The sequence below is a fragment of the Artemia franciscana genome, chromosome 18, assembly GCF_032884065.1.
Source record: "Artemia franciscana chromosome 18, ASM3288406v1, whole genome shotgun sequence".
Lineage (NCBI taxonomy): Eukaryota > Metazoa > Arthropoda > Branchiopoda > Anostraca > Artemiidae > Artemia > Artemia franciscana.
Window position 1 is genome coordinate 30,489,322 of NC_088880.1, and position 23,959 is coordinate 30,513,280.

The following is a 23,959-nucleotide window of genomic DNA, read 5'->3' on the forward strand; positions in this document are numbered from 1 at the left end:
CCTTGGAAATATATAGGTTAAAAAGGTGTAATCGAGCAAGTGTAGTAAGGTAAAACATGACCTCGAATGTCAGTGAAATACTAGTTTCAATCTATGAGAAACGAATTCCATATCGTTAAATATATTCTGATTTATTAAAGCATCAAGGAAATTGACAATGAAATACGATTTAATGAATTAGTATTAGAATGAATTAATATATATATATATATATATATATATATATATATATATATATATATATATATATATATATATATATATATATATATATCAGCATATCAGCATAAAAATCCGATTCTTTTGATACTTCTATTGGTATCAGAATTCCGTTTTTAGAGTTTCGGTTACTATTAAGCCGGCCTGCTTCTATTTTACAGTTTGTTACCACCAACTGTCTAAATGAGAGAGTTTTATGAGATAGTTATTGAACTTTCTCAGAAAAATCTAATCAATGAAAGTCAATCATTTTGTTTTCTGTAAATATGTTAATTCTAATCTTAATACTTTAGTATTTCTACTCATAACGATCGCTTCATACACGATTCAAATATCTAGACTTTTTGTACTTGTTTTCACTATCAAAATAAATGGACCTATCTCCATTTGAACGTTTATTCTTTCAAAAAGTTCGTGGTAGCGAACTGTAGTAAGGAGCGATCCGGCTCAATAGTAAACGAAACTTTAAAAATGGGATTTTGATACTAATAGATGCATCAAAAGAATCAAAATTTTATTCTGATTTAAAATATATAGGTTTTATCAAATTTAGTCTTACTTATCAAAAGTTACGGGCCTGAGAAAATTTGCCGTATTTTGGAAAATAGGGGGTAACACCCACTAAACGTCATTGAATCTTAACGAAAATCACACCATCGCATTCAGCGTATCAGAGAACCCGACTGTAGAATTTTCAAGCTCCTATCTACAAAAATGTGGAATTTCATATTTTTTTTGCAAGAAGACCGATCACGGGTACGTGTTTATTTGTTTTTTTCTCCATGTGTGATTGTATCGACCCAGTGGTCCTAGAATGTTGCGAGAGGGCTCATTCTAATGGAAATTAAAAGTTATGACCAAAAAAATTGGAGTACACCTAGACCCCCTCCCACGCTCATTTTTTTCCTAAAGTCAACGGGTCAAATTTCTGCGATAGCCATTTTGTTCAACATAGTCGAAAAACCTAGTAACTATGTCTTTATGGATGACCTACTTCCTCACAGTCCCTGGGGGAAGGGCTACGAGATACAGACTTTGACCAGTGTTTATATATAGTAATGGTTATTGGGAAGCGTACAGACGTTTTCAGGGGAATGTTTTTCTTGGATAAGGAGGGATGTGAGGGGAGGGAATTACGTGGAAAGATCTTTCCATGGAGGAATTTGTCATGGGAGGAGAGAATTTCCTAAAAGGGAGTGCAGGATTTTCTAATAATATTTAAACAAAAAACAATGAAAAGATAAATATGAAAATGTTTTTCCAACCGAAAGTAAGGAACAGCACTAAAACAAAACGGACGGATATTATTACGCATATATGTGGTTCATCTCCTCTTAAATACCTGCTCTTTACGGTAAAGTATTTTTAGTAATTCAACTATTTCTTCTACGGCCTTTGTGATTAAGGGGTCATTCTTAAATAATTGGGACAAAATTTAAGCTTTAGTGTAAACAGTAAGGTATTAAAGAGGGGGCAAATGCCTTCATATATGTAATAAAAATATACAAATATGGAAGTTCATTACGAAAGTTAATTTGGAAGTTATGTATGTTTTTTATTAGTAAAAGCGGTCGTAAGAAATTAAAAGTTCTGGTTGCCTTTTAAAGTAATCAAAAGATTGAAGGGAAACTTAGCCTCATCCCCCACTCCTTTTTCTCAAAATTGTTCGATTAAAACTAAGAAAAAACCAATTAGCCAAAAAAAATAGGGAAATTTCATTTTAAGTTTTCATTTGCGGAGAGCCAAAATCAAAACATATATGGATTCAAAAACGTTCAGAAATTAAATAAAAAAATAGGTTTTTTTAACTGAAAGTAAGGAGCAACATTAAAACTTAGAATGAACAGAAATTACTTCGAGTATGAAAGGGGCTGTTTCCTCCTCAACGCCTTTTTCTTTACGCTAAATTTTTTCACTCTTTTAAAAAGTAGATTTGAGAGAAAGAGTCAAACTTTGACTTGTCAAACTTTTATCTTGAATTACTGTAAAGAAAGACCTGAAACAAAGCTTGAGTCCGTATTTTTCTGCACTTCTAGCTGATTTGGTTCTTTCTGTTTTGAATTCCTCTTTTTTCTCTTTTTCTTACTTTTATGTTTTTTTCCCCTTTTTATCCTTTTTTTCTTTCTTGTTTTGATTATTTTTTATGTGTCACTCTAAAGGTATTTCTATTTCTATTTGTATTTTTATGTGTTTTTTCTGCGTCTTACTCTTCGTATTATACTATTGCATAGTATCGGTGAAAAATAAATACTAAAAAAATAGCAATATCAACATCCTTAAAATCACAGAATTCATTTGCAGATATGTATGAACCGGACATGTACAAGCATCTACCCCCATATTGATAGAGGAAAGTGCCCTACCAACAATGTCGCTCTGGAATGTTCTGGCAATGGGGTAAGTACATAGCCTGAACCGATTCTGCAAATTATCTCTACTCAGTGGGAAAGAGCACCTGGATATGTAGGATAGTTTCTAACTGTTATGAGTCTTTGAAATATGCTTTATTTCATCAAAAAAAAAAAAACTACTGAATTTTGTTCAAAAGGCAGGAGGATTATTGCGTCATGTGGGATATGCTGCCAAGATTGGATGGAGTAAAAATAGTAATGGCTTCCAAAACCAAGTCCAGGGGCTACCTCCGTGGGCTTATGAAGTGCCGACTGTAATGTAAAGAGAAATTTTCTGTGGAACAATCTGTGGTGGCTAAAGAAGTTTTTTTTGCTAATATTGGTTCTGAGGATCTAGTTCCACTTTTCGCTAGAGCTGGAGAGTGGTGGGTGATTTTGATCTCTGTTTTGAATAGCCTAAGCTAACTTCTCAAGCCGGTATGAAGCTGGCAGGTAGGGTGCTATAGACGAAGGAAACAATAGTACACACCTTTAAACGAACAAAGGAAGGTCTTCTACAAAAGGCGAAAAGACGTGTGTTTGTGCTGTTGCATTGGTGATTTCTCTTTTCATGATATATATATATATATATATATATATATATATATATATATATATATATATATATATATATATATATAGACTCCACCCAAAAAAAACAATAATATTAATTCTATTCTGTTCTAAAGCAAGGATGAAGATATTTAAAAGTTATGGTTATAATTCGATGAAAGAATCAGAATCGTTTGTACCAAGACACAAATAGGACTAATACGACAAGATTTATTCAACCTATTGAAAGAAGAAAAATCTGAAAAGGGAAGAAAATGTAAACAATTGAAACTTGTATAGACTAAGCTGTTGTTAACCTAATAAACCCCTTAATTACTTGATGAATGTCAGCTTTCAGTAACTGTCGTAGTGAACAAATATATTACTGCTTACTGTCTGAAATAAACCCACAGTATGTCATAATGCAATTGGAAACTATCTACGGCCTAATCTTCAACAGTGGTGAGTGATGACCTTCGAGAGTCCGGAGCTCTCTCTTCCATGTGTTTCGTACTCTATAACAGGATTTATGGCCTACTAGAAACACGTAAAATATACTGATATAAATCAGATTCATAACTATTGCTCAAATATCCTATTCATGTGGCACAAGCAAAAATTTTAAAAAAAAGGTTGACATAAAAGAAAATAAAAAATCATCACCTGTCGTTGTTTTTGTAATAAGGAGCGACACAGCTAAATAGTAACCCCAACTCTAAAAAAAAGGAATTTTGATACCAATAGATATATCAAAAGAATCGGCTTATTATGTTGGTTTCAAATATATAAGTTTAGTCTTACCTGTTATTAAATAAAAAGAAATAAGTTTTTTAACTGAAAGTAAGGAGCGACATTAAAACTTAAAACGAACAGAAATTACTTCGTATATGAAAGGGGCTGCTTCCTCATCAACGCCCCGCTCTTTACGCTAAAGTTTGACTATTTCTCTCAACTATTCTTTTTAAAACAGTAAAAAACTTTAGAGTAAAGAGCGGGGCGTTGATGAGGAAGCAGCCCCTTTCATATACGAAGTAATTTCTGTTCGTTTTAAGTTTTAATGTCGCTCCTTACTTTCAGTTAAAAAACTTGTTTTTTTTATTATTTAATTTCTGAACGTTTTTGAATTAATGAATGTTTTGACTTTGGCTCTCCGCAGAGGAATAATTAAAAGGAAATTTGCATATTTATTTTTTTTGGCTAAATGGCTTTCTCATACTTTTGATCGAATGATTTTGAGAAAAAAGGAAGCGGGGAAGGAAGCCTACTTGCCCTCCGATTTTTTGGTTACTTAAAAAGGCAACTAGAACTTTTAAATTTTTTACTTTTAATGTTTTAAAAGTTGAACTTGTTAAATTGTTGAACTTTTAATGTTTTTATTAGCAAAAGATATTCGTAACTTATAAATTAGCTTACGTAACGAACTTTTGTATTCTCATGTTTTTATTGTATATATGAGGGGTTCACCCCCTCGTCAGTACTTCACTCTTTACACTAAAGCTTAAATTTTGTCCCAATTCATTAAGAATGACCCCTGAATCACAAAAGCCGTAGAATAAATAGTTGAAACTATTAAAATACTTTAGCGTAAAGAGCTAGGTATTAGGAGGAGGTGACCCCCTCATATGCGTAATAATTTCTGTTCGTTTTAAGTTTTAATGCTGCTCATTACTTCCAGTTGAAAAACCTTTTTCATATTTATTTTTTCATTGTTTTTTTAATAGTGCTAGAAAATCCTGCGCTTCCTTCATGGAAATTTTCTTCCCCCATGACATATTCCTCGATGGAAAACTACCCCAACATATCCCTGTCTTGTGAAACCCTCCTCTCAACCAAAAAATCCCCCTGAAAACGTCTGTACAATTCCCAATAACCATTACTATATGTAAGCACTGGTCAAAGTTTGTAACTTGTAGCTCCTCCCACGGGGACTGTGGGGGAGTAAGTCGTCCCCAAAGACATAGTTATAAGGTTTTTTGACTACGCTGAATAAAATGGCTATCTTAGAATTTTGATCCGTTGACTCTGGGAAAATAAATAGCGGGGGAGGGGGCCTAGGTGTCCTCCAATTTTTTGGTCACTTAAAAAGGACACTAGAACTTTTCATTTCTGTTAGAATGAGCCCTCTCGCAACATTCTAGGAACACTGGGTCGATACGATCACCCCTGGAAAAAAAAATATTAAAAAAAAAAAAACAAATAAACACGCATTCGTGATCTGCCTTCTGGTAAAAAACAAAATTCCACGTTTTTATAGATAGGAGTTTGAAACTTTTACATTAGGGTTCTCCGTTAAGATTCTATGACTTTTAGGGGATGTTTCCCCCTATTTTCTAAAATAAGGCAAATTTTCTCAGGCTTGTAACTTTTGATTGGTAAGACTAAACTTGATGAATCTTATACATTTAAACTTAGCATTAAAATGCAATTCTTTTGATGTAGCTATTGGTATCAAAATTCCCTTTTTTAGAGTTTTGGTTACTATTGAGCCGGATCGCTCCTTACTACAGTTCGTTACCACGAACGAAAGGCTACGAGCATAAGAAAATTTGCCTGATTTTCAAAAATAGAGGATATACCCCCTAAAAGTCATGGAAGCCTGTGTAGCACGGAGGGGAAAGGTGCGTTGTCTTAAAAGTCATGGAATCTGAATGAAAATCACACCATCAGATTAAGCTTATTAGAGAGCCCTACTATAGAGGTTTCAAGCTCCTATTTAGAAAAATTTGGATTTCTATATTTTTGCAAGAAGAAATATCACGGGTACGTGTTTGTTTGTTGTTTTTTTTTTCTCAGGAGTGTTCATGTCGACCCAGTAGTCCTAGAATATCAGGAAAGGGCTCAATGTGACGGAAACTAAAGTTTAAGCGCTTTCTTAAAGTGAAAAAAAAAGACTGGAAGGCAACAAGGCCTCCTCCCATGCCCCTTTTCCATCAAAATCATTCGATTAAAATTTTGAGATAGCCATTTTGTTCAGCATATTTGAAAGGCCTAATAACTTTAATTTTGGAGATATAATGACCCTCAAAGTATTCGGAGAAAGGTCAAAATTTACCCATAAAGTTAAAAAAATTACCCATTGTTTACGTTTAACATTTGTTTTTAGGAAGTATACATACAGTTTTCGGGTGGGTGGGGGTAAATTTTCCGCTGATAGGATTTTCTACGGGAATAATTTTCCACGGCAAGGTATGTTTTCAGGGCGTGAATTTTTCAGGGGAACTTTTACACTGGAGGACTTTGCCAGAATTCCTATACGAAAGTCTTCTTATGTATTGCTTTCTCTTTGCCGACCCAACTTCACGTGTGGAGATATAAAAGATAATTGTCCAGGGTAAATTTTCACTAAGATTGAATTATACAGAAATTAAATCCGTGGGGAGGAGGGATTTTTTCGTAGAGGTGTAACCAGATCTCCTGGTATTATTTGAAAAACCATCAGAAATTAAATTAAGGTAAACGAAGTTTTTTTTTCAATTGAAAGCAAGGAGTCGCATTAAAACTTAAAACGAACAGAAATTATTACGTATGTGAAGGGGGTTACTCCTCCAAACCACCTCAGTCTTTGCTCCAAAGTTTGAATTATGTCACAATTCTTTAAGAACGACTCCTGTTAGTTTAACTAGAACAATAAGAAGCTCTTTTTTAAAGTACTAAAAAAACTAGCGTAGAGCCAGGTTTTGAGGATGAGCATCCCCCTCATACGCGCAGTAATTTCTGTTCGTTTTAAGTTTTAATGTTGCTCCCTAATTTCAGTTGAAAAAAACTTTTTTTTTATTTAATTCACCCAAGCTCCGGGCTAAATTCACTTCTGCTTGATGATATATTATTATTAAAAGATATAAATCTGAATTAGCCAAATATGGAAAAACAAACAAAAAAATTTTCAGGAGACAACGGGTCTGTGGCCACTGGGCAGAAAAAAAATAGTTAAACCCGAGAATACTTCGCGTGCATCAAACATCCTCAGCGCGTAAAAGAAAGATTTTAACAGAAGTAGCTCAAACAGAACACTGAATTGTGAAAACTGAACCATAAAGCTCTTTTTCATTATTTTTATTATTATATTGTTAGTTTTTAATGGAAACAGTTGTATCATGGGGGGGGGGGTAGCATCCTTCTCATATATAGGATAGTTTCTGATTGTTTTGAGCCTTTAGAATATGCTTCATTTTCATTGAAGGGCTTATTTTCTTATGGAGTTGGTTTGAAAATTCTCATTACTTCTGGAAACGCTCGAATCTTAACTAAAAGCGAAAAAAAGTATCTTTGTCCTAATACTTTGAACAATTCGAACAAAAATATTCAGTTATTTTTTTATAAAATTTTGTCCCAGTGAGGAAATAGAAGAAAAAATTAAGGAGCAGCTTAAATAAGCATTGCCTGTCTTTCTGTATTCTACTATGCCATGCTCTATCATCATAATTGTTGCATGTAATAGAAACAATGAATTTTGAACAATTACATTATATTTTATCAAAGCCACTATTCATGGGTATATTTTCTGTAAATTATGTAGATTTTCTACCTTTTTTTTTTTGAAAAAGTTTTACGGATCAAAAAGATATCTTGTCTAAAAGTAGAGCATTCATGTCCTTTTTGTAAATCAATTGATAAAAATAGATGGTGTATTTTGTCAAGGTTTTAACAGCTTTCAAACATAAAGTTGAGCACATTCGACCATGTTAATGAGGATCTTCTATCCGTTTTAATATCAATATCACAAAACTATTCAGTCCCCTTGGGCATTTTTATTGCCAAACTGAGTCATTTTGGTAAGTTGATAAAATGGTCCAATTTAACAATTTCATCAAATTTTGGTTAAATTTGCATGATTTTTTTTCCTGTATTTTGTATATGTTAATTTTCAGTGTTTTTTGGTCAGTGTGAATATTTTGCTATCGGAATGTTTTCGTGTGTGACTTTTTAGTCTTTCAATACATTTATTTTGTTACATTCTTATTATAATTCGATATAGTTTCATATTAAATAAAAAGCGAGTTTTTTTAACTGAAGCTAAGAAACGACACCAAAGCTTAAAACGAACAGAAATTATTATATAATGAAAGGGGCTCTCCCCTCCTCAATGCCTCGTTCTTTAGGCTGAAGTATCATTTTTGTCACAACTCTACTTTTTAAACAATAAATACTTCAGTGTAAAGAGCGAAGCGTTCAGGAGGGGCAGTCCCTTTGATAAACAGAATAATTTCTGTTCATTTTAAGTTTTAATGTCAGTCTTTACTTTCAGTTAAAAACCTCGTTTATTTAAATTCACTTTCTGAACGTTTTTCAACTAATGAAGGCTCGAATTTGGCCCACTGTACATGAAAAATTAAAACAAAAATTTGCATGTTAATTTTGGTAGATTTATTCTGTATATGAGGGGTTGTCCTATCCTTAATATCTTGCTTTTTACATTAAAGATGTTATCACTTTTAAAAATCTTCCTATTCTAATTGAACAGCCTCCGTTTTTCAGTAGACGCTCATAAAAAATTGAGACAAACCGTTAGACTTTTATGTAAAGAGACTTCAATGTTTAGAGTCCTGGTTGAACTTCGCTGAGGTAAGGATGCTGGGACTGTTTTGAAAAACTGTTCATTTTAGTTTTATTAATTTTATCCTCTTGTAAGTTCTGTTTTCTTATTTGTATTGCTAAGCCCTTGGGTATAGGGTCGAAATATTTATTCTAATTTGTTTCCCACTGTCTTAAAAAAGATCCCTATTGTTCTTCTTGTTTTTCGTGTTTGATATTGAAGAAGGGCAACCCTTCATACACAGAACCATTTCTGTTCGTTTTTCAAATAACGCCAGTAAATATGGTACGCCCTCTATGAAATATACACCTCACCCTCACAGAAAACTCCTCCGTGTAGATTTCATCCAATGTAAAGCGCACTCTCCCCTTTTTAAGTTCTCTCCAGATAGTTCCATCATCGCTGAGAATCTCCCCTCCCTGTAAAATTGCTTGCGGACGATTCAGCCTGAAAAATTCTCCTTAGTATTCTGTCATTTAAATAAGACTTTAATCTCTAGTCAGTTTCTCGATCAGTCCAGAAATGCCCTCTTTCTTAGAAATTATTTCCCGGAAATGAAAAGACGCGGAAAAAACCTGGATAATTTCTGGAAACACCTCCACATGGAAAATGTCAGACAGTTAAAAAGAATTTTGAATAGTAATTCAGTCAAATCCCCCAGTGCAACATTTTCCCCTGCAATATTCGCCCCCCCCTCCCATATATTTCTCTTCTAAGAAGAATTCTCACACTATAAATCCACTCAAAGCACAACCCATCCCCTCCGCAAAAAAAAAAATGTCTGTATACTCACCAATAACAAATTTTATACATAAACAATGGACGAATTTTATAACCCGGCGGACTAATGGGGGTCGTTTTACACCGAAAGACATAAGTATTTGATCTTCCAATAGTTATTTGTAGCTGAAAACATCTAGAGAAGGGTTCTCTCTTGCGCTTAATCTGGTTTTCGTTGACGTTTCATTAATTTTAGGGGGTGTTTCTCCCCTATTTAAAAAATCAGGCAAATTTTCTCAGGCTCTTAACTTCTGATAAGTAACACAAAATTTCATGAGTCTTATATATTTGGAATCAGCATAATAAGCTGATTATTTTGATTCATATATTGATTTTTGATTATAAAAGATATTTAATAACTAAATCTATATTTGATAACTATTCGTTATAAATAATTCGTTATAATTCGTTATAAATTCGTTATAAATATATAAGATATATTTGATAACTATTTCTACCAACGATATCTACTAAAGCAAACTTTTATAGTAGGATCGCGAACTTTTGCTTTTCTTTTTAAGGTTTTTTAATTGTTGTAATCCCCTGTTAAAATATATACGAATATTTTTGCAATTACCAGTTTTTTGCTCTTTGCACAATTTCATATCTTTTCATGCTAAATCTTTTCAGAGATACTTGATTATTAAAGCAAGTACAATTTTTAACAAAGAATTCTATTCTTGTACATTTTTTATGCTGTTTTTTGTAAACACAAAACACAAAATATATACATAAAAAGAGTGCGTACAAATGAAAAAACATCGAAACCAAGTAATCTTGATTTCTCAACAATTAAAAAAAAAACTTTAAACTTGTTTACAAGTGATTAAAATTTAGGCTTTAGATAAAAAAAACAATACTAACACTTTAACTATTTTTCCGAGTTACTTTTTAGTTGGAGATTTTGCAGTCGACAGTATAGGAAACTTTTGATATTTAGGTATTAAAATGTTTAATAGCCAAAAGCAGCTTTCCTGACTTAAGTTTTTTTTTTATTCTACACGATTAACACGTTAAAACAATTATTCATTTGACACTGCTCAAGTCAAATTCTCTTAATTTCTGATATAAATAACAACGAAGACTACACTGCCTTTCCATCACAAACACCAAAAACAAGAAGAACAATAAGGAATTTTTTTAAGACAGTGGGAAACAAATTAGAATGAATATTTCGGTCCTATGTCCAAGGACTGTTCTCAGATAATACAAATAAGAAAAACAACTTACAAGAGGATAAAATCAATAAAACTAAAGTGAACAGTTTTTCAAAACAGTCCCAGCATCCTTACCTCAGCAAAGTTCAACCAGGACTGATAAATAAATTGTGATGAAACGAGGCAATTCATTGAAATGAAAGAAAATGATTTAAAAATACGATTTTTAATACCAGCCTAGCTTATTTCGCTGCTGATCTCATAGGTCTATTTGCGACAGGTTCTGTGTTAATATCTATTGGTTTTTTGTAATTTTTATTAAGGTCATGTTTAATTAAATTTATGCATAGAGCATTCAGTGAATATTCTCCTAAATCCCTATTTAAGGAACTATTATTATTAATCTTAAGTCTGATTTCAATTGCTTCTCAAACTACTTGCTTTATGCCTAGATCATTGCTTATAATGGCGGATTCTTCAAAAAGTGTTTTGTGGCTAGGATTTTCAAAAACATGGCTGCTTAAAGCAGAATCAAAAGAAACAGAAGTAATATTAGAAATCAGAGCTTTGGTGATATCATCTTTATGTTGTTGTAGGCGTTTCTCGAAATTCTGGTGGGTTCCCCCTACATAGAGTTTGCCACAGTCGCATGGTATTTGATAGACACCTCTTTGGCGAGTAACTGGAGTCTTATCTTTATCCTCCCATATATCCCAAAAATCACTAGAAATCTTAAAAAAGTATGCACACAAAATAATCTGTATGTTGTATTTACAATAATATGAAAATCATAAATTCTCTTAAATTCTGGTAAAGATGTTTACCAGAAAAAACCAATAGATATTAGCAATAGATATTAACAAAAACCTATCATGTTATTGAGTTGTTCAGTTATATAAAAACTAAACAAAACTATGTTAATAGATATTAACAATAGATTTTAACAAAAACTAACTAAAAACAAATAGATATTAACACAGAACCTGTCACAAATAGACCTATGAGATCAGCAGGGAAATAAACTAGGCTGGCTTTAAAAACGTGTTTTTTAATCATTTTCTTTCATTTCAATGAATTGACTCGTTTCATCACAATTTATTTATTGGTCCTGGTTGAACTTCGCTGAGGTAAGGATGCTGGGACTGTTTTGAAAAACTGTTCATTTTAGTTTTATTAATTTTATCCTCTTGTAAGTTGTTTTTCTTATTTGTATTGGTGAGGATGGCCCTTGGACAAAGGGCCGAAATATTCATTCTAATTTGTTTCCCACTGTCTTAAAAAAAATTCCCTATTGTTTTTCTTGTTTTTGGTGTTCGTAATTTCTAATAAGAATTTTTTTCAGAGCCCCAATTTTTTTTTTTTATTCTAAATCCTACAGTAGAAACTATGAGTATTAGACGGGTATAATGATTTCTTAGTATTAAGATTATCATTATTTCTAAGAAAATCTTTTATTGGATCGCTTTGTTTATGTTAAACATGATGAGCATGCTAAACATGACGATTTGTTTTGTGCAGCAGCACATATATAACTAATTTTCATATTTTTGGGTTACATTACATAGCCTCGAGTTATTTTTGTGTTGATGATTCTATAGTAGATGGCCTATATGTAAATTTTAGATAAATTTTATCATCCAAAAACGATTTATTCGTTAGATTTCTGTCTCGATGCTGTTCCCGTATCTATATTTTTATTCTCGTTAATTCTCTCTTTTCCGCTCGTTTCCTCTCTCTTTAAATCAGCTTTCAATTATTTTTTTGTTCAAATTTTACTGTCAGAGTTCTTACAAGAAATAATTAGGATGTTATCTGTCTTCAAGTCAGCAGTCTCTTTGTGTTTGACAAGGCTTTCAAAAAAATAATTTCGTCTTTCTTTGTAGGTTTGTTCAAGCGTAAATACTTGTTTTTGTGAGCCGAAATGGGAAGGACACGATTGTTCAAAACCTGGAAACAATACTTTTCTTTACCTTCCTCCAGGTGACTGTTTTCTATTTGCTTTGTATTTTTTAAACACAACAAGCATGGTTGGCAGAACTTTTTAACTCATAAAAAACAATAATTCAAAGAATGAGGTAAACTACCACTACCTAAAAACATTATTTTTATTTCAAGCCCTGAGGACTTCGACTGTTACTTTGGATTTGGCTTTAAGACCTCAAGAATAAAAAAAACATAAAGGAATAATATAAAGAGTAAGGTAACATGCCAGCGCCTAAGATCACGAGTTTTGTCTTAAGACTTGTGCAATAAAGTGTGTATTGTTATATTCTCCAGATGTGGTAATATAGATATTATATGGCTACCAGAGGTGGTAAGGGGTTAAGGTCTATAGGTTAACTAATACTAGGTTAGTGTTTCCACTTAGGGTTGACTTGACTCGTTATACTAGCCGTTCCTACTGAGCATATGAGAAGTATACATATTAATATAGAGAAGTTCAGTATAAATATTGATTAATTTTATTTGACTCAACAACGGTGCAAGGTTTGATTATATATAAATTCAGTACTAGGACTATTGTCCCACATGATAAAAGAACACAAAGTTATAACGATAAACTATAAGAGAATTAAGGAAACTTACACTACTTCTAAGCAATCATAAGTACAATGTTTAGCAAAGACCCTGAGGTCAAATGTCTAATAAGTGGTAAGATTTCTTTGTTATAATTAGAAATCAGTTATATAGGATAGGCTTAACCATGCTCTCCGGGCTAAACTCGTGCATAAGAAAGTATGTTCGATTTCCCAATTTCTTTCCAATGGCCGCATATATCCAGGTTTTCCAAGGGTCTGTGGCTCTTTTACGATTAATTCCCAAATTCCTATCTTAGTAACAATGGTAATTTCATAACCCCATAATACGCATATGCTTCATAATATTTTATCAATTTCAAGCTTAATTAGTCAACTTACTACAACTTAAACCAGTTGACTTTAAGTTTTGACTTTCTATTTCAGACTTTAACTTAAAGAATTTGAGAAATAAAAGAAAGATCACAAAGGCTAAGGTAACGTACCAGCAGAATTTCACTTTAATTTTAACTTTTGACTTTAATTTTACGTATTTTAATTTATGATCTTAAAAAATAAACAAAAAAGTCAAAAAGAGAATAGTAGCATACTAGCACTTAAAATATGATTTTAACCTTAAAACTTGAAGACTCTCTCATTGACTTTAACTTTTGACCTTGACTTTAAGATATTTACTTTATGACCTTTAAAAAAATAATAAAAACTTAAAATGTAGTTTTGACTTTAAGACTTAAAGGCTTTCACTCTGACTTTAAGTTTGACCTTAAAACTTTTACTTTGTGACCTTAAAAAAAAAGAACAAAAAGAGTAAGGTAGCATACCAGCACTTAAAACATGATTATGAATTTACACTTAAAGAGTTTCAAAATTGACTTTAACTTTTGATTTTAACTAAGACATTTACTTTATAACTTTTAAACATAACCTCGAAGAACCAGGCAGCGAACTAAGTCTAATATACGCGATGTTTGTTTCTCTAATGATTGTCTTATAATATACAAACTATATCGATGTATTATGTATTTTTATATTATCTTGTCGAAATATAAATGTGTATAAACATTACACTCAATTGTTACTTCACACATGGTTACAACCTATGATTATGCCGTCATTCATCAAGCTTGTACATGAAAATTCAGTTTTTTTCTTAAATTGGTTCTATTTTAAAAACTTGTTGTAATTACAAAAGGCACTAAATGTAGCAATTTCCTTTCAAATGAGCCACTAAACAGCATTCTATGATGTTCCTGTTCGTGCTAGTTGAGGAGGAATAATAGAAAAAAGATGATTTTTGATACAGAATATTGTAGTTCAAGCAGCTTTTCTTATTTTTCAGGCCAGCAGGTTAGTCTCGTTGTCAAACAGTTCGTGGTAACGAACTGTAGTAAGGAGCGACCCGGCTCAATAGTAACCAAAACTCTAAAAAATGGAATTTTGATACCAATAGCTACATCAAAAGAATCGCATTTTAATGCTGGTTTTAAATATATAAGTTTCATCAAGTTTAGTCTTACCCATCAAAAGTTACGAGCCTGAGAAAATTTGCGTTATTTTAGAAAATAGGGGGAAACGCCCCCTAAAAGTCATAGAATCTTAACGAAAATCACACCATCAGATTCAGCGTATCAGAGAACCATACTGTAGAAGTTTCGAGCTCCTATCTACAAAAATGTGGAATTTTGCATTTTTTGCCAGCAGGCAGATCACGGATGCGTGTTTATTTGTTTTTTTTTTTTTTTTTTCCATGGGTGATCGTATCGACCCAGTTGTCCTAGAATGTTGCAAGAGGGCTCATTCTAACGGAAATGAAAAGTTCTAGTGCCCTTTTTAAGTGACCAAAAAAATTGGAGGGCACCTAGGCCCCCTCCCACGCTAATTATTTTCCCAAAGTCAACGGATTAAAATTCTGAGATAGCCATTATATTCAGCGTAGTCGAAAAACCTTATAACTATGTCTTTGGGGACGACTTACTCCCCCACAGTCCCCGTGGGAGGGGCAACAAGTTACAAACTTTGACCTGTGCTTACATATAGTAATGGTTATTGGGAAGTATACAGGCGTTTTCAGGAGTATTTGTTTGGTTTGGGGGAGGGGTTGAGAAGTGGGGGAAATGCTGGGGGAACTTTCCTTCGAGAATTTGTAATGGGAGAAGAAAATTTCCATGAAGGGAGAGCAGGATTTACTAGCATTATTTAAAAAAAAACAATTAAAAAATAAATGTGAAAAAGCTTTTTCAGCTGGAAGTAAGGAACAGCAATAAAACTTAAAACAAACAGAAATTATTACCCATATGAGGGGCTCACCTCCTTCTAATACCTCGCTCTTTACGCTAAAGTATTTTTAGTAATTTCAAGTACTTATTCTACGGCTTTTGTGATTCAGGGGGTCATTCTTAATGAATTGGGATAAAATTTAAGCTTTAGTGTAAAGAGCGAGGTACTGACGATGGGGCGAATCCCCTCATATATGTAACAAAAACATGAGAATACAAAAGTTCGTTACGTGAGCTAATTTATAAGTTACGCAAATCTTTTACCAATAAAAAAATTCGTAAAAAATTAAAAGTTCTAGTTGCCTTTTTAATTAACCAAAAAATCGGAGGGCAACTAGGCTTCGTCCCCCGCTCTTTTTTTCTCAAAATCATTCGATCAAAATTATGAGAAAGCCATTGAGCCAAAAAAAATAAAAAATATGCAAATTTCGTTTTGATTATTCCTCTGCGGAGAGCCAAAACCAAAACATGCATTGATTCAAAAACGTTCAGAAATTAAATAAAAAAAAAACAAGTTTTTTTAACTGAAAGTTAGGAGCGACATTATAACTTAAAACGCACAGAAATTACTTCGTATATGAAAGAGGCTGCTTCCTCATCAACGCCCCGCTCTTTACGCTAAAGTTTTTTACTGTTTTAAAAAGAAGAATTGAGAGAAAGAGTCAAACTTTAGCGTAAAGAGCGGGGCGTTGATGAGGAAGCAGCCTCTTTCATATACGAAGTAATTTCTGTGCGTTTTAAGTTTTAATGTCGCTCCTTACTTTCAGTTAAAAAAACTTGTTTTTTTTTATTTAATTCAAGCAAAGGAACGGTAGGGTTCATATATAAGGGTATTGGAGAAGGCAGTTCTAATAGTGTACTTCTTTTTTAATCTGACAATCTTCTTAGGAGTTATGGGCTACTATATTTCTTAGTATGGGACATGATCGTCTCTTACTAGGCTGCTAGCTACCGCTGCAACCCGGATAAGAACCAAAAATATAGTTTCGACTTTGAGACTTTGAGTTTCGAAGTCTTTCACTCCGACTTTAGCTTTGGCTTTAAGACTTTTTTGACATTTAAATAAATAAATAAAAAGAAAATTAAGAGTAAACTTGAATACCAGCACCTAAAACATGGCTTTGACATAGACTTAAAGACTTTCCTCTCGACATTTTAAGACGTTTACTATAAGACCCTTAAAAAGCCCAAAAAGAACAATCAAGGTAAGGTAGTATATAGCTCCCGTTGATAATTTTTCAATTGAATTCCTTTCTTTATTGCCTTTAAATTGGGCCAAAATAGAAAGCTGCCCAAATATTACTACTACTAACAACTTACCGCAGCACCAACCCACCTCAGGCCAATGCAGATATGCACTCTCCTACTCCATCCCTATCTACCCAAAGCCTCCCTCTTTACAAACACCTAGGAAGTCCCCAATTCCTTTCAATTTTTCTTTATGACATCCTCCCAACACAGCCGTGGACGACCTGATTTCCATTTTGCCCCAAATAGTTGTTCAAAAAGGACAATATTTGTCAATCTGGTATCCTTCATCCGCAGAACGTGCCCTAATCATCTCAACCTTTCTCTCATTTATAGCCCTATAAAGCGAAATTGAACCAAACATTTCTTCTTACCTACTGTTTGAAATAAGGTCGGTCAGCCACGTACCCACAATAATCTGTAGAGAATTTTTATGGAAAACATCTAGCAAATCCTCATCCACTTTTTAGAGCGCCTAAGCTTCAGAGCCATATTTGACCTCTGTCAGCGCTGTAGGTTCTAATATTCTAATATCGGTTTACAGACTTATTTTCCTGTTTGATCGCTGTCAGCACTGTAGGTTCTAATATTCTAATATCGGTTTACAGACTTATTTTCCTATTCTTTCAAAAAACATTAACTGTGAAAAAAAACCTGAGCCTGGGCTATTCTACTTTTAACATCTTTAGTACTCCCACCATCTTTACTAATAATACTACCAAGAAAAGTAAAGCTGTCCAAAGGATCAATATTTTCGTTACCCAGCGTCACCTTTTCATTTTCACCTATTCCTAGCCGTAGTGACTTCGGCTTCTTAACCTTAATTTTTAAGCCTATTCTAGCACCCTGAACTCGCAAAACCTCTAAAATTTCATTCATACCTCCCCAAATACGGAGGAGTTTTTCCTCCCCATTTGATTCCGTTGTCTTCCATTGCCTTTCCTGTGCTTCTTAAGACAAAATCTATCAAAGTAATCCATATAAAGGGGGATAGAACACAACCCTGCGTAACTCCTAATTTAATAGGAAACCAGCTGCTCAGGCATTCCTCAATTATTAGCCTAAGAGTGAAAACTTGGTCAAACGTCCTCTACATTTTCTAAAACTGTGCTGCCCATGTCCTAAACCCTGGTCTACAGCATCACTCAGTCTGAAAAGTATCATATTACTAATTAACTTGCTAACTACAGAGACCAGATTAATTCCTTGATAATAACCACACTCACTCCCATCACCTTTCTTATACAGTAGTTTAATTAAGATTTTCTTTATCACACCTTATTTAATTAAGGGTTCCTTGTAAAGTAGTTTAATCACAAGGTACTTTTCCATTTTCAAAGATCATAATCAATATTTTCAGTAACTTATTTTTATCCTCAGAGCCAGCATATTTTAGAAACTCAAGAGCACCTGGAACCTTATCACTTTTTAACCCTTTTAGTACTGTTGGTAATCCTTCCATACACACACACACAAAAAATCTTCCTTCGCATCCAAGGTATCACAAGCTTTTTCATTTTCCTTTATTTCTTTTCCTGCAACTCTATCTCGGTTTTGCACACTCTCAAAATGTTCTGCCCATCTATCTTTAATTCTTTATTTATCACTAATAGTGGCCTCGTTCTTTCTTTGACAGGGACAGGCCTAGATTGACATCTCCCTCTCAATCCATTAAAGTGACAGTATAATATTTTTCTATTATGCCGTCTAGCTGCATCTTCCAGATCCTGCATCTTCCAGACATCTGCAATGTTATCCATGGCCTTCACACCTCCTTAGTTCATATTTTAAAGCTGTCTCCACTTTCTTTACACTCCTTTTGTTTTCATATGATCTGTCACTCAGACAGTTTTTGTACAAACCCCTTCTCCTCTAAATTAAACATAAAGCAAAATCACTAATATTTCTAGCTGAGAACCTAATTTTCTTCCCTAAGACACCATCAGACACTTCAAAAATTACTTTCCTAAAATTATTCCATCTTTCTTCCGCAATATCAAATTTTAAACTCTCCGGAAGTATTCAACTGCTCGTAGAAAGTTTCACTAAAATTCTCATCCTGGAGTATACCAGCATCATAACTTCCCGGGAGGTAGTTATCCTTCCAAAATTTCAGCTTTAAATTAATCCTAGACACTACTAAATAGTGATCTTTAATTTTAACATCTATAACAGCATTTCTACATATCCTGTTATCTTGTATTGATCCTGCTAGCCTTGGTTTACAATAACATAATCATTAAGGTTTGCTGTCTTATCATCTTGTGAATACCATTTTAACTTATGGGCCACTTTATGATCAAACCCTGTAATTGTTATAACTAGGTTGTTATGTTCAAAAAATTGTAACAGTCTGTAGCCATTACTGTTTTCTTTTCCTACATCAAATTTACCTTGGCTAGGATACCATCTACCGCTATTTCTACCAAACTGGGCGTTAAATGTCCTAATAGACTTTTGCATTGTTTTGTGTTTTCTTCCTTTTTTCCAACGGTTATGAAGGCTTCTGGGTGTTGAAAATAAATATTTAATTTTACTTGTGAACAAAAAATTTTGTTTTAGGTTTTACATGCTCTTCATTTTAAATTTAGTGCGACAAGTGTATAGCCTATATTCAGTACAGTAACAATGTTCTGCATATGTTGCGCATACTAATCTAGTCTTAGCTTATTTAAAACCGTTAAAAAATAAATGTAAAAGACAATAGTATATGTCTACTTTCAGAAAAATCCCTGCTGAGTTCCAATGAACATAGAATAAAAGAAATTCAGTTATTATATCTTATTTTATTCTGCTGGACAGTCGATAGAGTTTTTAATTTTTTTGGGTCCTTATAAACCCGTTGTAAGTCGGTAAAGCCTCTTATCTTTTCTTTTTCTTTTTAAAAACCAAATAAATTAAAACAAGAGAATTTTTCATAGCGGTCCTAACAAATTAAGGCACTGACTAAATAATTAAAATCACTTGGGGAATAAAACTCAAACTCCATCAGTTAAAACTCAATCATACTAAAAGACACATAATATTCAAAGCTTTTTTACACTTATTTGGCTAAGAAGTTGGTGCATTGGAATCAGAATTTTAGACAAAATCATTTCCAGGTCCAAAAATACTCTTTGGAGAAACTCCAAATAAACATTGGGTAAAAAATGACCTAAAACTTTTCAAATTAAAATTGCTAAGAAATTTTGTCCGGAAGCGGTCCGGGAAGCGTATCTTAACCATTTTCTGACATAATTTTATTATCAATTCTTCTGATTTTTTTTTTATCTTCCAAAAATTCAATCTGAAATCTCTATATCTCTGGAAAATACATAGTTCGAAAGAAAATGAGAATTCATCTCTTACGGGATCAAAAGCTTTATTTGCTCTTGGTATATACATTATTTTAATTAGTAAAAAGAAGTATATTATTTTCCAAAAAATGATGTTTTTCAAAGAAAATTAAAAAACCATTTTAATGGTTTGATGAGCAAGAAATAAGAACATATAAGTTTAGCTTGCATTAAATAGTAATTACTATTGATGTATCAATCAAACCTAAAACAAAAAGAAACTAAAATGAATTATCAAACATAACAGAATATATAATTAAGCGATTTACAAAACGAGAAGAAACTAAGATGGAGAATCAATTCAAATTTTCAAAAAACGAAAATACTACAAATAGGAGTAGGGCTACCACCCCCTAAGCTTTCTAAAGGCCAGAATGTCAACAACTTTTTACTGAAAACGATCTGTATTTTGTTACCTTAATATTCATCTGATAAATTCAGTTATGGATTCAATTACTTATAATTATAAGCGTTTTTAATACATTGTTTTACTTTCTTTGACCATCAGTTGACCAAAGGCATGATCAGGGATATGGAGTTGAAAATGACCCTACTCAGAGTGCTTTAGATATGGACACAACCCCTATACCATCATGGAGGAAAAATACCAACAAGACAACATCTTATGGTAAGTATCAGTTTCATTTTGCTGACTTCTCGAGCATTCAGTTTCCTATATTGACAAAATAAGAAAAAACTAGAAAAAGGACTACGAAAATAATCCCAGTCAGTGAAAAAAAAGATACAAATGCAAATGTTGACATTTTAACTTGACCATTCCCTGCAGACAACAGCAAAAAAGCAGACAGCAACTGCAGACAGTGCGACGGAAAACAGGTCAAAGTTGGCAATTAGACTTCGTTTGTCTGTCTAAGAAGCAGAATATCATCAGCATAGGCAACGTAAATAATGCCTAAACTGTTATTGCAAAAAACTGACGGTTGACGACCGTTGACATTTAATGTTGACAGTTTTGACATTTTAACTCGACCTTCCTGTGCGGACAAAAGCGAAAAAGAAAATATGGATAAGAATCCAAAGGATCAAATGAAAAAAAAAATTCAATTCAATAAACCCAAATTAAAATCCTAGATTGATGTCTCTTGTATTCACTTCTTGTTTAACTTTAGTCCATTTTTCACTTTGTCATAGTTTGGACTTTTTGATTTTTCTTTAATTTGTGACGACATCAGTAAAGCTCCTGTCAATGTTCCTGTTGTCATCTAGTCTTAGTAACTATCCGTATTTTGCTAAAATTTGAGTTTTTAGTCTTTTATTTTATATAAAGAAAAATTTGGTGAATTATGCAAAAATAAATAAATCTTGAAAAAATTGAGTAAATAGCCAGTAGATAAGAAAAGAAGAAGAATTAATTATATATATATATATATAATATATATATATATATATATATATATATATATATATATATATATATATATATATATATATATATATATATATATATATATATATATATATATATATATATATATATTAATTATATATATAATAATATTAATTAATTAATTATATATATATATATTTATATATTATATATATATATATATAATTATGTATATATATATTAATTATAATTAATTATATTAGAATTAATTATATATATATATATATATATATATATATATATATATATATATATATATATATATATATATATATATATACATATATTTGAGTTTACGAGCCTTTTCACTTATTTCTAGTTGACAGAAGTGGTAGTAGCACGCTACAATTGGTCATAACATTGGTATCAGCTGTAGGCGGTGTATTCATCATGTTTGCGTCAATGGCCCTGTGCTACAGGTCAGTTGTTGTACACAGGAATTTGTCACTCTGTGTAAGGTTAGTAGTTTGTAGCGTTTTGTGCCACTATGCAAATTTGTCAATGTTATGAGCAAAGAATATATAGAATAATGCAGTGGTTCACAACTTTAATTCTAGATTTTTGTTCTATGTTACTGTAATTCTAGATAGAATTCCAGAAATTTCTGAAACTCTAGAATTTCCGTAATAGGTCTCACAAGAAAAATTTTACTGCGATGAAACTTTAAGGACTATGATGAAACAATAGAAAATAAATGAAATATACACTAAAACATGGATATTCTATTGTAGCTTTGTGAGAATGGGTAAAAGTGAAGCTTTGATCTAATTTGGATGTAGATGCCGCTTGTGCAGCTCTATTGGCCTAGGATGGCTTGCTGCTGTGAAGAGTAGTTCTTAGCAGTAGCAGTCAGAAAATATTAATACAAACATGAAACAAAATAAGTGTACATGCCAAAATGTCTTATTCTGAGTTTGTCACAAGATTACAAACACCATCGTATACAGCATAATAAACTACGAAAGCATGATACTTCGTACTTCAATCAGTCAACGTTTTTACTACTATTTTTCTGTCTGTTTTAGAAATACAACAAGCATAAGGATAAAAAAGTAATTATATAAAAGGGAAATTTACCCTCCCCTCCCCCTCCCCCTTAAAAAAATAGAAAAAAGACAAGAAAAAACAGGAACCTTACGCCAAAAATAACTCTTGGTATAAACCCTTCAATGCACTTTCTATACAAAACCGTTGTTATTATTTCAATACTATTCACCGAGTTATTTTCTATATAGGAACAAGAATAGTCATTTATAAGATACAGCTCAATTAGTAGTAAAGAAATTGTTTTTCGGTATTCTATCATTGCCTTTCTAAGAAAATGTTCCCCATCGCTTATGGCTCTTTCTGCTATTTTTCCCATAATACTCTCAAATTTTACCTTGACTATATCACTTTAAACTCATAATTTTACCCCTTCAGAATACTCAAACAAATTTTTTTGTTAAATACAAGTTGGTGTATGCACCATATTAGAACATTGTCTAATTAACTAATTGTTTAATTATTCTAATTTTTTCTAATTAATTAATTTAATGGATTAAATTATTCAATTCTAACTAAAATAAGCTGTATAAACCGCTTCTTGCATCTCAAAGGGTTAGGGGAGGCCCATCTAGAAATTCCTTGTTTTGTGAGGTAAAAAAAATATTTTTAACTGTTGGAGATATTTGACTCGATTTGATTATATTGCCACAATCTTTATATTACGTCCTAATGTGAAACTGGTTCATTTTTCTATTATTGTCCTTGTGAAACTCTTCTTCTTTTTGCTGTTTTTGGGGGAACGGTCCCCGATAGTCCTTGAGTATGTTTTGCTAATTATTAACACATACTTTAAGCGTTAGAAGCTTATAATAATGAAAACAAAGTTTGCTTCCAGTAAGTAGCTAAGAAACGTTTTAGACTTGGTATGAATGTGCATTCAACAATACCCTATTACGCCAACATGAACACCCTAATACCCTATGCCTGAGCCTCAGCGCATCTCAGTACCCTTATTTTAAGTTTTTTTTTTTAATAATCTCTTTTTTCTGCCTGACTGCACCAGATGATACAAATTATCTTAAACAAAAACCTTCCTGGCCTTACCCTTTCAGACAATTATATAATTTCTCCCTGTCAATTACTTTCTGTGTTTTTCAGAAGCATTCCTCAAGAATTGTGTATGTTATCAGGATAAATCCTAAATTCTTTCCTTAAAATAACTTGCCTTGTCAGTTGGAAAGGTAAAAGATATGGCATTTCCTTGCGTCTTGCTAAATTTGTAAAGACAAAACCTCGTGTATAGGCAATACAGGCAAATGGTATTTTCGCCGAATTTTCATTGACTAAACCCCGTGTGAAGTACATTCTATCGGAATTATAATCACAAGTTACAAATTTGGCTGGAATTAATATATATTGTTGCACTTTGAAGTGGATAGTAAGTGCACCTAGGTTTATATATTCTTTGCTCATGAGTGCTAAGAATGCCTAGAAAATTCACTAGATTTATGTTTGAGAATTGCATGATTTTTAAAAT

At 32.5% G+C, this 23,959-nt stretch overlaps 1 protein-coding gene across 2 annotated transcripts in view; it reads left to right on the forward strand.

Moving 5' to 3' along the window:
- Window positions 1–23,959, forward strand: part of LOC136038862 (disintegrin and metalloproteinase domain-containing protein unc-71-like) — a 237,913-nt gene that overhangs the window by 101,170 nt on the left and 112,784 nt on the right. The window contains exons 10-13 of one of the 2 annotated variants that reach the window (XM_065722314.1): window positions 2,521–2,616; window positions 12,515–12,611; window positions 20,536–20,655; window positions 21,755–21,893. In XM_065722314.1, coding sequence (XP_065578386.1) covers window positions 2,521–2,616; window positions 12,515–12,611; window positions 20,536–20,655; window positions 21,755–21,893 — 452 coding nt within the window. The remainder of the gene's footprint in view (window positions 1–2,520; window positions 2,617–12,514; window positions 12,612–20,535; window positions 20,656–21,754; window positions 21,894–23,959) is intronic. The other variant, XM_065722315.1, reaches the window with a different exon arrangement.